This window comes from Sinocyclocheilus anshuiensis, unplaced genomic scaffold (assembly GCF_001515605.1).
Source record: "Sinocyclocheilus anshuiensis isolate Anshui unplaced genomic scaffold, SAMN03320099.WGS_v1.1 scaffold2270, whole genome shotgun sequence".
Classification (NCBI taxonomy): domain Eukaryota; kingdom Metazoa; phylum Chordata; class Actinopteri; order Cypriniformes; family Cyprinidae; genus Sinocyclocheilus; species Sinocyclocheilus anshuiensis.
Window position 1 is genome coordinate 454,295 of NW_015557055.1, and position 17,088 is coordinate 471,382.

Below are 17,088 nucleotides of genomic sequence, written 5' to 3' on the forward strand. Positions count from 1 at the left end.
AAAATTATACATAAAATGATATATTGTGATATGCGATCAATGCACAAAACATTTGCAGGTATTCTAATAGGTATAGGTTTATATTCATAAACCTATTCATAAAATTCATAAAACTTTAATATCAGTCACAGGTTACAGTAGATCTCGTATTGCCCTGTTTACACCATTAAATCTGTATCTGTGTAAGGTGAACAAAACCAGGTGAAAATGAGACCCTGTAAGATGGAAATGATGTGGATATGAGGAGGAAAAGCAGTTTATTTGGGAGAGGAAACAGGAGACGTGGTTGTCAGGGAAGACGCTGCTCCTGGCTCCAAAAGCACGACACACTCCTTCTTAGGCAGCCAGAACGCTGGGTAAAGCGGCTCCAGAAACTCAGCCTGGTACTTGTGGATGAGCGTCATGCCGTCTTCCACATCATAAAAAGCCAGCACGCCGCTGGAATAATCCACGTACACGCCGATCCGCGTGGCTTTCGCGGAGAAGCTGCGTCCGTTCCACTTCACACACCAGGAGAAGTTGTTTCCCGTGATGCAGCTGTTGCTCTCGGATCCCTTGCGGTCGATGCTCTTGTACATCAGGCCGACGTGAGTGCCTTCTCCTCTCATGTCCACCTCGAAATAGTGGCGGCCCAGGTAGAAGCTCTCGACCGTCAGCACCTGCTTGAAGTGCTCGAAGCACTCGGGGAGCTCTGGATAGCTCTGCTGCCACGGCGTCGTGTTTGTCACCTTCTTTCGTTCTTCTGTCAGACGCAGATACTGATGGGCCGTATCTGCATCAAAGGTCAGAGGCGTGATGTCTATGGGAGAAAATGGGCAAAAAGTTAAGTCTACTGTATATTAAGGGGAAGCAAAACCAGTTGAGAAGCACTGTTGAATTACATTAATTAAATCTTGGAAGTTGGACACTGTTTCTGTAGTGAACATCACTGTTATTTTAGTATCATAATGTACTATTAGAGTTTTTATTAATATTTTGAATTCGTTTTTTTATGTTTATATTTTCCGTTTTCATTTTAAGGCAACTAATTTTGCACTGCACTAATTTAGAGATTGTGGGCTATTTGGCTTCTATAATGTGTTGTTTCAGATTAGTGGAAAGAAAGCATCCAACATTTAAGTGTTTATTTTATTGCACTTAAAGTATTTCTGTTTGCAGATTTAAATTACAATACATTTTTAAGTGCTATTTCCTCAAAATTATTATTTTTTTCCACTTCAGTGGTACTTACATATACCAAACTTAACAGTTTTATTAGTATCTATATCGTGATGGTTTTTACTGAGGGGTTTGTTCATATATCCTTCGGCCTGATTTCATTATTGCACTTTATCTATTTGCGTCTGTAGATTTCAATTACAGTAGAAATCTTTAAAAGTTTTTTCTCCACTTCAGAAGCACTTACAAACACCAAACTTAGCAGTTTTATTCCTATCTATATTCTCAAGGATTTTACTGAGGGATTTGTTCAAATTTCATTGCCTGATATATTTTATTGTACTTTATCTATTTGCGTCTGTAGATTTCAATTACAATACATATTTTTAAAGTGAATTTTCTCAAACTCACTTTTTTCTCCACTTCAGCAGCACTTACATGCACCAAAACTTACAGTTTTGTTCCTCTCTATATTTCTATCTATATTCTAAAGGTTTTTACTGAGGGGTTTGTTCATATATAATTGGCCTGATTTTATTATTTCAATTTATCTATTTGCGTCTGTAGATTTCAATTACAATACAAACCTTTAAAAGTTTTTTCTCCACTTCAGCAGCACTTACATACACCAAAACTTACAGTTTTGTTCCTCTCTATATTTTGAAGGATTTTACTGAAGGGTTTGTTCATATATCATTGACTTGATTCATAGTTACACATTTTATTCTTGAAACATGGTGAAAAAGTATTTCTTTTCCCCTGGCTGATTTATAGTGATAAAAACAGATTTCCAAAATTTCTACAAAAAAAAAATCAAACATGAATTTTGAACCTGGCTTTATCCAGTGTTCATACAGTATATATGTTCTAGAAATGTATGCAAAGTAGTGCACATTTAAACATAACATTTGAATTTGTTTTGTTTGTTTTTTGGAATTCTTAATGTTAGGCAGGATGTGTGGCAATGCTCTTATATATTGTTGCTCTTTTGCCAATTTGATTGCTTCTATTGTCCTCATTTGTAAGTTGCTTTGGATAAAAGCATCTGCTAAATGCTTAAATGTAAATGTAATCAATTAACTAGGGAAGTATGGTGATATCTATTAGTTATTATTTTACCCTATTCACCTGTGATTTTTTTTTTTTACATTTATTTTACTTCAAGTAACAGAAATCTTTTTAATGGTTTTAGATTTAATTAACGATAATTACCCTGATGAACACTCACATTTAAGGAAGTCGTCTCTGGTCTTCGGGTTCGGAATTGACATGTTGCGTTTTGCAGCAATAATGGCATAAACCGTCGTCTTAATGCCTACATTATCTGTGAATTGAAACAAGATCAAGATGGGTAAATTAGCAAAATCCTTCATAGAACACAAAGGTTTGATGTTTCTGAATTGCTCAGATTCACAGCAAGATGTGTCACTTTGAATGGAGATGTTTAATGTTCTGCATACTGACCGTTTTTACAGGTGTCTTTAAGTTTGTTGGTGTATGAGGTCAGCAGGTTGTCGCACATCTCTGTCGTGGACCGTGTGATAACACGACCGAACAACTGCAGATGATCCATGAGGCCGATATAAACACCAGGTAAAGACACATCAACAGTTTCTTTTTTCCACCGTGAATACTCCTGGAAAACAATACGGATATAATTAATACCAGAAACAATTAACAAAACAATTAGAGATTAAGTTCAGAAACACATTTTGCATATGCAAATGCTCGGTCACCCAGTGTTATTTTAGTATCATTGATAGTTTTTATTAATATTTTGAATTAGTAGAATTATTTTAACTTTTGTTTAGGTTTTAGTAAAATGTGTGTTTTGTCATTTTTATTTTTAAAATATATCTATATTGAGTTCATTAATTTTTATTTCAGTTTTACTTTTAGTTATATTAGTATATCAAATTAAACTAAATGAAAATGATAAATGTTACCTTGTCTTTTTTATTTATATAGAGAGAATTTATTTGTAGATTTATATACAATTATAGTTTTTATTAATATTTTAAATTGGTGTTTATTTTTTATAATTTTATTTTAAGTTACATTTTTAGTAACTTTGTTATGTGCTTTTGTCATTTTATTCGTTTTTTTCAGGTTTAATTTTATTTCAGTTTTCATTTTGATTTATTGAAAGTTAGTAATTTTAGTGGTTCTTTTTAGTGGTTTTATTTCAATTCACAAAAGTGTTTTTAACAGTTTTAGTTAACAGTAATATTCCTGTGGCCAATGCATTGCAACTTTTGAACTTTAACGCGTTTTAACTTTACACATCACCTTTAACTGACAGATGTTACAGATACGTTAAGGTCATCAGGAAACAGGAAATATCCTCCTTACCTGCAGGAAGTCAATGTCATTTTTGTTCTTGGTGATTTTCTCGACCTGACTCTGAGTTTTCTTCCGCTCAGTGCAGCGTTGCTCCAGATGAACCCGGATTCCTTCGGCCTGCCGCAGCGCCTGTCACTCCTCCACCTCTAAGATCTCGCTCACTTCTTTCTTCGCCTGCTCCACGGCTGCCAGCAGTATGTTGAACTGCTCCTCGATCACTCCACGCACCTCCTTCACAGACGCCTGTGGCCAGACAGACAGACTGAGACACTTCAAAGTCAAAGAGACACCCGGAAAAGTCACTACCTGATACCAGAGAAAAAATGGTTGTTCTTTCAAAAGCTGGAGGGAAATGCCTTTACATGACAAAGAAAGTTTGATCTGATTGCTCTCACCCGAATCTGAATTCAGAGAAGGAATTCCAATGATTTCCAGTTTCTAGTTAATATGTAAACTACTAAACACTGTTAAAACAAGTCTAGCGTTGTGGTCTCGCATATCCAAAATGACTGGCTCTACAGCAGAAACATGTACTGTAAGTAAATACTGATTTCTAGGTTTCAGCTCAATCTAATGAGCTTCATCAAATCAAAATGGGCCCTTATGTGAATGAAGCATTATTTCTTTTAGAATATTCTGTTTCATTGTAAAATATCTCATGTAACAGCATTAAAATGGGTTGCTAACAGTGTTTCATATTGATTCTAAAACAGTACAGTGAAGATAAAGTAGTACCTCTATAGACACCGTGTTGACCTGTAACTTGTTAATGGCGTTTCCTGCCGCTGTGACCGTCTTCACCATGTCTGTCTGTTTGTCCTGAAGCTCTCTCTGTAAACACACACACAATATTGTGTTGACATACGACAAAATAAATCCAGTTCCTTATTATTTTACATTAGCAAATTGATCAACATTACACTCTAAAAAATGCTGGGTTAAATACAACCCAGTGCTGGGTAAAATAGGGACAAACCCAGCAATTGGGCTGTTTTGACCCAGCGGTTGGGTTACTACCCAGAAGGTTGGGTTAAACATTTAACCCAGCCGCTGGGTCAAAACAACCCAATTGCTGGGTTTGTCCGTATTTTACCCAGCACTGGGTTGTATTTAACCCAGCACTTTTTAGAGTGTAATATTAATTATTACATGTTTTTCACCCAAAATGTCCTCAGTTACAGAAATCAGTTACAGGTAAAATATTCTGTAATGTAATGAAATATTTTCAATTTATATTGTATATACTAAAATTTATATGAATATGCACAATTAATATACACACACACTTATTTACTACATAAATATACTTACATTTACTATGTTTAATGCACAGTATTAAATATATAGTCACTGGTAAAATATGCTATAATGTAATGAAATATTTACAATTTAAAATGTATGTTTATATAGATTTATATAAAATTATATACATATAATTTATATCCATATGAATAACTAATATAGACATGAACACTTATTTACTATACACACACACACACACACACACACATATACTATGTTTAATACACAATATTAATATTAATATGTAGTAACTGGTAATATATACATACACATATAAATAAAAAAATATACACACATACAATTTAGATGCATAATTTATGTTCACTATATTTACTCTCTCTCTCTCTCTCTCTCTCTCTCTCTATCTCTCTCTATATATATACACTGCTATACTATATTCTGCTTTGTAATGTAGAGACATGCATTTTCTGTAAAGCATCTTTGAAACAATGTGTATTGTGAAAAGCACTATACAAATAAATTTGAATCGAATTGAATATATATATGTGTGTGTGTGTGTGTGTGTGTGTGTGTGTGTGTATACAGTTTATCAAGAGGTTATATTGTGCATTATACACGATAAGATGTTATGTTGCATTACACAAAGTTAATGTAACCAAAAACATCATCCCTTTGCATTCGTAACCGGATAGGTTGCAGTCCACAGACAAATTCAGACAAAAATGTCCTCTATTGAGCACACAGCTCATGTTCAGCTGTAGTCACTGTTATTCAGTGTGTAGGCTGGCTAAAGGGAACATCTCAATAGAGCTTTGACTCTCACATTAAAGCACAAAGTGAGTTTATCCTCCACCCTGACCACCCAATAACCCCAGAATAGCCCCAGTGCTACCTGAACCTGACGGTGTTTCACTGCACACATCAATGTCTGTTCACTAATCAGATAGCAAGCTCAGCATTTGAAATAAAAAGGGCGTATTAACAGTTCTATTTTGATGTTATGAATGCTATACCATCACTCATGCAATGAGCCTATAGCTGCCCTAGTAAAAATTACAATCGAAAACTGAACAAGAAAACTTTGAAAGGAGTGCTTATGGGACGAATTATGTGCCAAAGTTTAATATTGCGCATTTGGAGTAACCATCTATACTTACTAAATCCATCCATAAGACTCCAGAAACAACCTGGCAACCACACACAACAGTCTAGCATTATAGTGGTGAGTTTATTCTTCCTAAAATGTAGTTCTACATTGCTGTTAGTAATTTATTATAGTTACATGATGCATGCCAAAGTTGCGAATTTAACTCGTGCGCAAAATTGGAATATCGCACAAAACATTTGCGAACAAGCACCGTTTCCATTCAACGAGTCAAAGAAAACAAAATCATCACTTCCTGATAAACTGGCACTATACATCACTAAGAAAAGTAGGAAAAGCTACTGAATAAAATTGTTTTCCTATATAATAAATTACTTGCACCTCAGAACGAGCAGACGAAACACAATGAATGCGGTTATTGCTTTCGGAGGTGGATGCTGCTGTTTGGGAACGCAGTCGTTTAACAGTTCTGGGAGACAATTATACAGAAACACTTTGATGACAGACTTTGCTCACATCCCTTCCTGATAAACTGGCACTATACATCACTAAGAAAAGTATGAAAAGCTACTGAATAAAATAATTTTCCTATATAATAAATTACTTGCACCTCAGAACGAGCAGACGAAACACAATGAATGCGGTTATTGCTTTCGGAGGTGGATGCTGCTGTTTGGGAACGCAGTCGTTTAACAGTTCTGGGAGACAATTATACAGAAACACTTTGATGACAGACTTTGCTCAGGCATTTCGAATTAAGGCATTTTTATTCGAAATTCAGCGTTTCCATCTCTCGATTCTGATGCGATACTTCAAAATGCGCATAAAAGCTGGGTGATGGTTAAACTGGATATGTAAAGGAGATATGCGTGCCATAGAGAGGAAGTTTCACTCAAGGTAACTGGTCTGAACTGTTAGTTCTGTCAAGCAACGCAGTCACGCATTTGTGTTATGTATGTTGTGTAATCTATTATCTAATGCTCATGTTAAAACATCCCTAAGAACGCCTCAGATCCACGAAGAGCCCCGGACACACCCTGCTCTGCACACGAGAACAATACATCAAACTCATCCACCTTACAGTCTTGACAGGGAATACGCTATAACAAGCACACATGCAGGGCGGATTGTTTTAATCCATTGCATTTACAGAAAAACTGTTTTCATAACAGGTCTGATGTCTTGAATACTTTAACCAATAATAATAATTTATTTCCTCAACCTATTTTGTTCTTCTGTAAAACACAAAATAGTGACATTTTGCAGGATAATAACATCAGTTTTTTATTTGAAAGCATACAACAACTGTCAAGTTCCAAAAAAAAATGCACATTGCATGGTCCACACAATGTATTATTATATGTATTATTAAAATGTAATTTATGGAATTGTATTCTGTGTCTTTTGAAGACATACGGCAGCTTTATGCAAAGCTTGGACAGAAACTTAAGTTAATAAGCACTGAAAAATCTTTAAAAATCGAAAAAGAAAATAATGTTTCTCACATAAAGCATTGCATGCCTTCAGAAGACTTGAAATATAATCATATGATCAAATATTATAGTTTTATGGTGCTTTTGTCATATTTTGAGCTTTCTAGAACATTACAAAAAATGTGTCACCGTTTCCACAAAAATATTGGGCAGCACAACTGTTTTCAACATTGATAATAATCAGAAATGTTTCTTGAGCAGCAAATCAGCATATTAGAATGATTTCTGAAGATCATGTGACACTGAAGACTGGAGTAATGATGCTGAAAATACAGCTGCGCATCACAGAAATAAATTACATTTTAAAATGCATTCACATAGAAAACACTTATTTTAAATTGTAATAATACTTTACAATATCACTGTATTTTTAATCAAATAAATGCAACTTCATGCAAAGAGCATTATGGACTTGCTTTACTAAAGAAAGAAAGCCACAGGTTTGGAATGGCATGAAGGTGAGTAAATCATAACAAATATGTTCATTTTTTAGTAAATCTTGTTTTTCTAGTTGCCTGTGACGTTCACGCTCATGATGGCTGCTTTCAAACACAACCAAATAAAACTACCTTTATTTGTTTAGCATGCAAATATGCCAGAGAGTCTGACTGTAAATACCCCTTATAGACCATCTAGAAAAGACATAAAGCAGTGTTTAAAGCATGTTAAAGACACACTAAACCTCCTGTACAAGTGTTGCATCATCCTGAAAACATGCCACATCACAAAAAGAGTGTTTACGTTCTGGTTCTGGTCACACTGAGCAACCTCTCTTTAGAAAATACCATCAAGCTTTTTCTGCTTACTAATGCTTATCGATAAGTGTGGTCATGTCAGCATTCACTACATGCTTCATAGAAGATGTTTTTCATTCCCGAGGAGATGATTTCACACAGACGTCATGAATTGACGTCCACAACTGGATGTAGAACCAGTTTCAGATTAAAGAGAAGTGTATTTTCATCAGAAATGCATTAAAAGCTTACACCACGTCCACAAGGTTTCTATCAGGAAAGGAGTAACTAATCATAAAAGATCTTTCAAATCTTACTTGTCAAACTTAGTGAGCAATGAGATTCAATAGAGAGCAAATGAGTCAAACTCACTCTGACATTAAACTACTGTACACCCGAAATACATAACTAACCAACTTAACCAAATACTAACCTAATTAATGATGGATTCAGTGATTATTTCTTGATATTTTACAGTTTTAAGAAGCGAATCCTGAATACTGCGAGATCAAATAATCCATAATGTCTCTCGCTGTCTGACTGGAAACTGTATTGTTACATTTTTCGTGGAAAAGCTCACCACCATGCTCAACTCTCCTCAACAAGACACATGATTTGAAGAATCATTTATGTCTGGAACACAAAGTGTTAAAGTGCATTGTGTGAGGTTGATCACATCACAAACCCTCTGTATGAGCAACAATAACGGCCTTGATGACCACTAGATGACCACACAGTCCCATTGTCAGGCCTTTTATATGTGTGCGCATACAGTGACCTGTTCTTTTAGGTCAGAGAGAGAAATACCATGATGAATTATCTGATATTTAATTAAACACAGATGCATTCTGATATGGTTTTGTACGATCTGACCTAACAATAGTCAGAGCGTAACAGAGGAAACATTCTGTTCCTTATTTCACTGAAAAGCTAATTAGATATAAGGAACAGTTTATATGTTTGAGGCTAAACTCACCCCTTAAAGGTAAAGTGTTAGTTGTTAAAGTGTAAATTAGTAAGTTGAGTGCAAATCCTGTGGCTGAATTTGGAGCAGCATCCTACTTTTGCTAGTCCTGCTATATATTTATATACAGTATCTTATGCATTCTGAATGCTATCATAATGATCTTACGTTAGTTTGAGCATCTTGAAACAGCAACACTGGCCCAATGGCATGATTTTGGAGCTGGACTATGGCAGACGAAGAAGTGCTTGGGAATATTTTTGCATCTATTGCAACATTTTTGTTCTAGCGGCTCAAAAATGGCATATTTCACCTTTAAATAAATAATGTGATTTTTTTTTCTGGTTCCAAAATGTATGACGATCAAAATGGCTGTTCATTTTCACTATCATTTCACAGAAACTGTTGAATTTTAATCACCCTAATTAAAACTGAAGTCTTCTGTTATACACTACCGTTCAAAAGTTTGGGGTCAATAAGATTTTATTCATACTTTCATCAGCAAGGATGCATTATTAAACTGATCAAAAGCGGCAGTAATGACATTTATAATGTTACAAAAGATTTCTTTCAAAAGAAATGCTGTTCTTTTGAACTTTCTATTCATCTGTGAATCCTGAAAAATAAAATGTATCACCGTTTCCACAAAAAAAGAGAAATGTTTCTTGAGCAGCAAATCAGTATATGAGAATGATTTCTGAAGGATCATGTGACACTGAAGACTGGAGTAATGATGCTGAAAATTCAGCTTTGCATCACAGTAATAAATTTCATTTTAAAATATATTCAAATATAAATCAGTTCTTTTAAACAGTAAAAATATTTCACAATTTTACTGTATTTTTGATCAAATAAATGCAGCCTTGGTCAGGGATGGGCAGTATTTCAGATACATGTATTTAAAATACGTATTTGAAATACAAAATACTTTTTTTCTATTTTAAAGCATTTGAAAAAAAAATTTTATTTGCATTTAAGTACATTTTTCCACACAGTATTTTGTATTTGTATTTAAATAAATTTTTACACACAGTAGTTTGTATTTGTATTTAAATATTTTTTCCCCACACAGTATTATGTATTTGTATTTTAAATACATTTACATGTATTTATGCCCATCTCATCACTTTTGAACGTAGAATTCTCATTACAGCTACGTAAATACGCACCATTTCAAGACATGAAGTTAGTTTAAATATTTTTTCCCCACACAGTATTATGTATTTGTATTTTAAATACATTTACATGTATTTATGCCCATCTCATCACTTTTGAACGTAGAATTCTCATTACAGCTACGTAAATACGCACCATTTCAAGACATGAAGTTAGAAAGTAAGTGAGAGAACAGAAGTACCTCTATCTTCCTGCGCGCCTCAGCGATGGGCACGGCGTTGTGTCCGCGGTGTTCCTCCGCCACGCACTCCTGACAGACGCAGCACGCGTCGGCGCAGCAGTACAGCTCCAGCGCGCAGCGGTGCGTCTCGCACGTCCGTCTCTCGATGTCCCGCAGCGGCTCCAGCAGCCTGTGGCTCTGAAACTTGATGTTCTCCAGGTGCGGCCTCAGGTGAGCCTCGCAGTACGACACCAGGCAGGTCAAGCACGACTTCTTGGGGCGGCACGGCCGGTCGATGCAGGAGTCACAGGTGACATCGTCTTCATCCTGAGGCTTCTGAGGGTCCTCTGATTCCTTAAGGTCTTCCTGAATCTTGCTTTCCTCAATGGTCTTGCTGTCTTTCTCTCCTGCGGTCTGGTTTTCTGTCTTTGGAGATCCATTGATCTTCTCCTCTGTGGACTTCAGACTGCTCTCCTCTGGGTTCTTCCTCTTGAGTTTATCTGCACTCAAGCTGCTTGCTGGCAGATCTGCTGTCAGCACCACGTCGTCCATGATTGCTCTCCTTCTGTCTTGAGCTTTGACTTCAGTTTAAACCCAAGCCCAAACTTATGAGAAGTGAGTTGGATCTAAGCCACGCCCCCTGAAACGCAACAATTTCCTCATATTCTTTTCATACTGATACAGTCAGAGGCGGTGGGCGGGGCTACACTGTAATGTGGGCGGGGCTCGTATGCAGATCAGGAGGGCATGCGTTTGCTGTCCTGACTGTGTTTTGGTGATAATTTGATTACTTAAGTTACTATGCTGATAGAATTTTCTATGTCTTTGTGTTTATAGTTCATTTACTCATCCGCAAACCCGTTTACTGTGTACAAATGAATCAGACTTTTTTTTTCAGTGTGAGAGTTGTGTTTTTAAGATGCTGTGTTAAAAGTAGAAAATCTTGGCCTCTGCCACAATTATCAAACTCATTCATGCTTCTATATATTCAAAATAAGTGTTCATATTATGTTGTAACTACATACCCAGGTGATTGTCCCTGTAATGAGTGTACTGTAAGTTTCTTAAATAACATTTAAATTAATCATTTATTCTAATGCACATATTGTCAAACCACCATGAACTCTGTCTGTGTCTTGCACTGTTTCCCGCTCCTTGTTTGTCATCATGGTTACTCATTTGAGTTCATTATGCTCAGGGCCCGTTTCAATAAGGAGGTTCAACCAACTCGGGGTTGAAACTTGAACTCTGAGTTGATGGGAAACTCCGAAATTATGACTCAACATGGCAACAGCACCCAACAAAAAGACGTCCGCATACTTCCGAGTCAATAGGTAACTTTAATTCTTAATCACTGTTATAATATCAAAGGTAAAAAGTGGCAGAACGGTAAATTATTTAAGTAATATTAATTTTCATGGTATCCTACAGGCAAAAGAAAAAGAAAAAAAAAAAGCGAAAATGAAGTATAAAAACATAATTCAATCAAGGTTAAGCTTTAAGCATAAAAGATTCATGAGTGTAGGCTACATGACTTACAAGCATTTGACATATTAAATAAATATCATTCAGTGTCTTATTTCAGTGCGCAGCAGCTTTTTCCACATAGTTTAATGCTCTTTTCACATAATTAAATGCTCTCTAATCCAAACTGTTGCACCCCTGGTCGGGAGCAGGTTTTCTTTGGTAAACCCAGAGTTTTTTTCAGTCTCCTCCCTCTTTTTAAAGCACAAGCGATGTTTAAAGGGATAGTTCACCTTGAACTATCCCTTTAAATACCTCATTCATTCATTCATGCTGCAAAAATGCTTTTCTTAGTGAGTATTTTGTAATCTAAATTAAGTGCATTTTACTTAAAAACAAGAAAAATAATCTTAATGCAAATGGAAACAAGATTATTTTTCTTTCCCCATTGGCAGATAATTTGCTAAATAAAAATACACTTAAAAGACAAATAACCATACTGCTTATAGCTGAACTTGCTTCATTATTTATGAACTTTATACTTATTGAACTAAATCAACACTAAACTGAATTGAGCTGAACAATGACACTATACTGTCTTGTTAGAGCTGACAGCACAAGTTTCCATCACTGATTCTGCTATTTTCCTGTTTATTACTGTGAACCTGCTTTGAAAAAAAAAACTTTGTATAGACTTTGACTTGACTTATAGTCAAAGAATATTATTTTTATTAAGCCACAAATTTAGATGCCCATATTAAAAAGGAGATATAATTTGACATTTATGCATTTGGCAGATTCTTTAATTCAAAGTGATGTATGATGCATTCAAATTATACTGTACATTATTCAATTTAAGTATTTGTAATGATTCAGTCCACTGAAGGAGAGCGTAGTGAGAACCCATGTGCAGTTTATTTACAGAGTAAGTAATATTAATTTTCATGGTATCCTACAGGCAAAAGAAAAAGAAAAAAAAAAAGCGAAAATGAAGTATAAAAACATAATTCAATCAAGGTTAAGCTTTAAGCATAAAAGATTCATGAGTGTAGGCTACATGACTTACAAGCATTTGACATATTAAATAAATATCATTCAGTGTCTTATTTCAGTGCGCAGCAGCTTTTTCCACATAGTTTAATGCTCTTTTCACATAATTAAATGCTCTCTAATCCAAACTGTTGCATTTCTTAATTAGAGTATTGAAATTAACATCTTACTTCTACTCAGCCAACAGCAAGAAGGCTCGCAAAATAATGAAGAACAGAGTATAGACTTTGACTTGACTTATAGTCAAAGAATATTATTTTTATTAAGCCACAAATTTAGATGCCCATATTAAAAAGGAGATATAATTTGACATTTATGCATTTGGCAGATTCTTTAATTCAAAGTGATGTATGATGCATTCAAATTATACTGTACATTATTCAATTTAAGTATTTGTAATGATTCAGTCCACTGAAGGAGAGCGTAGTGAGAACCCATGTGCAGTTTATTTACAGAGTGATCCAAAATACAAACATAATCCGAGACTAGAGACACAGACTTGACTTGACGAGGCATGAACAGACTAGACTCACCGACAGCGGGTTAAGTTTCATTGGTGTAGGCTACATAACTTAACAAACATTTTACATATTAAATATCATTCAGTGTCTATTTCAATGTGCAGCAGCTTTTTCCACATAGTTTAATGCTCTTTTCACATAATTAAATGCTCTCTAATCCAAACTGTTGTATTTCTTAATTAGAGTAATGAAATGAACATTTGACATCTACTCAGCCAACAGCAAGAAGGCTGACAAAAATAATAAAGAACAGATGAAGAGGAGATGGCCACAATACCAAGTATAGAAGAATATTAAAATCCAACAGGAGAAAGAATAACTGTTGCTTTTGTATTTGTAGGAAATAAAGATGACCAAATAAATGTAACAGCTGTGGTGGTGGTTACGGCATATATCTCGAACTACCCTTCCATCTGGCATCCTTCCAATTCATACAGTTCTCAGCTTCATTTTCGATGGGTTTGTGTTCAGAAAACTACACAAATATTATAAGAAAGAGCATGAGAGAGAGAGACGCAAAAACCTATATACACTTTCCTTACCGCTCTGCATACAGCGGCCTTACTAATGTTCTCTAAATCCCTGATGTTACATAGAAAACTACCATTTAAAAATGGTACCGCTCAAATAAATATGCATGTGGATATGGCAATATATGGCAAAAAAATAACTGTTGCTTTTGTATTTGTAGGAAATAAAGATGACCAAATAAATGTAACAGCTGTGGTGGTGGTTACGGCTTATATCTCAAACTACCCTTCCATATGGCATCCTTCTATTCCATACAGTAATCAGCTTCATTTTCAATGGGTTTGTGCTCAGAAAACAACACAATTATTATAAGAAAGAGCATGAGAGTGAGACACACTTTCCTTACTGCTCTGCATACAGCGGCCTTAATGTGCTCTGCATCCCTGATGTTATATAGAAAACTACCATTTAAAAATGGTATAGTGCTCAAATAAATATGCATGCGGATATGGCAAAAAAATCTAAATAATCCTCTTCCAATGTAAATGTAACTCCCTACGAATTAATGCAGCCTCATCTACAGGATTCTGTATAAAAGGAAATGCCGTTTCTGTCACTTTCAGTGTCTGCATGATTAGGGTTAGGGTTAGAGAGTCAAATGCTCCTTTCTGAAACGGGCCTCAGGTGTGTCTGTCTCGTTATCGCCCCCTACTTAAAGGTGCAGTAAGCGAATTTTGCCAAACGATGTTGATATATGAAAGCACCAAAACAAACATGCCCATACCTCAACAGAGGCCCGTTTCAGAAAGGTGGTTAAGTGAAAACTCTGAGTATGTCCTGAAATGAGGGAAACTGGGTTTTCCCTTTCAGAATGGGAGGTTTGTCAAACCCGAGAAAGCAGAGTAAGTCAAGCCCGTTTATGAAAGAGAGGTAACTTATACTCAGAGTCAGTTACCATGGTAACTTACACTGTGAACCTAACCTGGGGTGCGTTTCCCAAAAGCAGCTATGGTCGCAAGTTCCGTCGTTACCAATAGAGTTCAATGGAACGAACCACCATAGTTAGCTAACGATGCTTTTGGGAAACGCACCCCAGACAAGAGGGCAAGGGAAGCATGACACTAACAGCATGAAACAAACTAAAAAAAATGAAAGACATGAAAACATGAACATGAAACAAAAACAAAACCCAAACCCCACATTACAGTATTGTATCCTTATAAGTTATGGTTCTAATGAAGGTGAATGAGACAAAGAGTTTTACTTACAATAAAGTTTAAATTTCACAACATGATTGATATGCAAAGAAAAAAAGGAGGATCTAATGGACCTCTTCTATAATACTTTTATGCTGGTTTGAATCCTCTGTAAATCACCTTAATGAAAAACTGAAGCTTTTACATCATCAGTCGTCAGGGATATTTGTTGTCAAATGCTAAACGAACTGGTTTTACTTCTTTTCCTGAAGGAGAAGGAAATTACGGCTTTGTCTTTTGCAGTTTTCTTAACTTCAGTTCGATGCTGTTTGGCAGACCGTACTTGACCAGCTCCTGCTTTATCTGAAACACAGATGGACAAGCAGAACAAATTTCCCCATGTGGTCTATTTGAACCGTATTCTGTTTAAATATTCGTAGTAAGTGTGACGTACTTACTGTAAAAGTATTTCAGTGCTGCCACTCTGTGTCAGGTCTAAAAATGAAGAAAGTCTCACTCGAAATCCAACGACATTGTCTAAAGGGAAAAATACACAGACATCTAAAAACTCATGTGTATTCGTTGACACCAATCATACAAACACTATATGGGATTATATGAAATTTATCAAAACGTTATGTATAGATAAGACTTTTCAAGATGCTGTTTCGTGGTCCACTGTCCACCCTGAAGACCCATCGACCGTGAACATCGACATTACTGGAGTTCCTGAGTTTTGAGATGAAGCTCCCATTGATTGATCCGGGAATCACAAAGTAGTGTGTGGAGTCTACTGTGTCATAACCAGCCTGAAATTGTGTAAAAACATTATTCATATAAACAGTATTTATATAGGACACAAACATTTATACAGTAGTGAATAGTAACATTTTGTTCTCAATACAGAAAACAAGTTTCTTTTACCTGCACTGGATGTTCAGTTACAGCAATGTCACCATAATTCATCAGAATAAATGACAAATTACGGCCTGAAATTAAAACCACTTGAAACGATGTTTCCTGCAAAAATGGAAAGACAATCACTTTAAGCTTATCAATCTATTATTGTTTTCTCGGTTACTGTCTTTATGGTCTACTGTATTCACATGGCCTAGTATTCAGAAAATGAATCATGAACAAAGTGAAAACATTCACATTTAAGAAGAACATCAAGCTTACTGTGTTAGTTAAGTTGAAGTAAGCGGCTTTATTCCATGTTGCAACAAACACCCAAGAAGCGTTGAAGTTCAGATTTGGGAAATGTGTGTTTATATCCTGAGAGGCGCGTGTGAGAACATTTCCACTGGTGTACTGACGATATGAAACAACACCTTTCAGGCGGTTGTCAAGATTAGTCCAAAGACCAGCAATTATATCTTGGCTTTCATAAGAAGGAAAGTTGTCTGGAACATTCTGCGATGAAGGCTGGTTGAATGTGAGGTGTCCATTATTATTAACCTGCAACATGAGAAATACTGTCAAAAATCACTGATCACAGATGAGTTTATAAAGCATTCACCACTCACATTTAGACTCAGAATCAAGATGGAGTCAAATTCTTACATAAATCTGCTGGTATGTGCGGCCAAAGAACAGAAATGGACTCAACAGCTGAATAACAGAAGAGCTTCCATCTTCAACAGCTGCATTTATTGTGTCTCCAGCTGCTGAGCCGAATGGATAAAATACTTCTGGTGCTGCCAAGGGAAAAAAAAATCTGACATTATTTCTCACAGATTAAAGGGATAGTTCATCCAAAAATGAAAATTGATGTTTATCTGCTTACCCCCAGGGCATCCAAGATGTAGGTGACGTTGTTTCTTCAGTAGAACACATATGATGATTTTTAACTCCAACTGTTGCAGTCTATCAGTCGTATAATGCATGTATATAACAAAATATAACTTATTTATACTATAGTCGCACCGGTAGTGACGTCATGGCTGTCGCCGGCCAACGAGTTGGTGTTTTTTCAATGTATGCTTCAGAC

At 35.7% G+C, this 17,088-nt stretch overlaps 1 protein-coding gene and 1 pseudogene across 1 annotated transcript in view; both read right to left on the minus strand.

Annotated features, from left to right (window-relative positions):
* Positions 1-18: 18 nt before the first annotated feature.
* On the minus strand, positions 19-11,016 carry LOC107676439 (tripartite motif-containing protein 16-like protein; annotated as a pseudogene).
* A 4,364-nt stretch (positions 11,017-15,380) lies between these two features.
* LOC107676415 (sushi, nidogen and EGF-like domain-containing protein 1) overlaps positions 15,381-17,088 on the minus strand; it is a 2,994-nt gene continuing 1,286 nt past the window's right edge. Inside the window, exons 2-8 of the mRNA XM_016470954.1 lie at positions 16,885-16,901; positions 16,662-16,795; positions 16,278-16,556; positions 16,023-16,118; positions 15,751-15,907; positions 15,616-15,635; positions 15,381-15,461 (exon numbers count right to left, since the gene is read on the minus strand). Of these exons, the coding sequence (XP_016326440.1) occupies positions 15,381-15,461; positions 15,616-15,635; positions 15,751-15,907; positions 16,023-16,118; positions 16,278-16,556; positions 16,662-16,795; positions 16,885-16,901 (784 nt within the window). The remainder of the gene's footprint in view (positions 15,462-15,615; positions 15,636-15,750; positions 15,908-16,022; positions 16,119-16,277; positions 16,557-16,661; positions 16,796-16,884; positions 16,902-17,088) is intronic.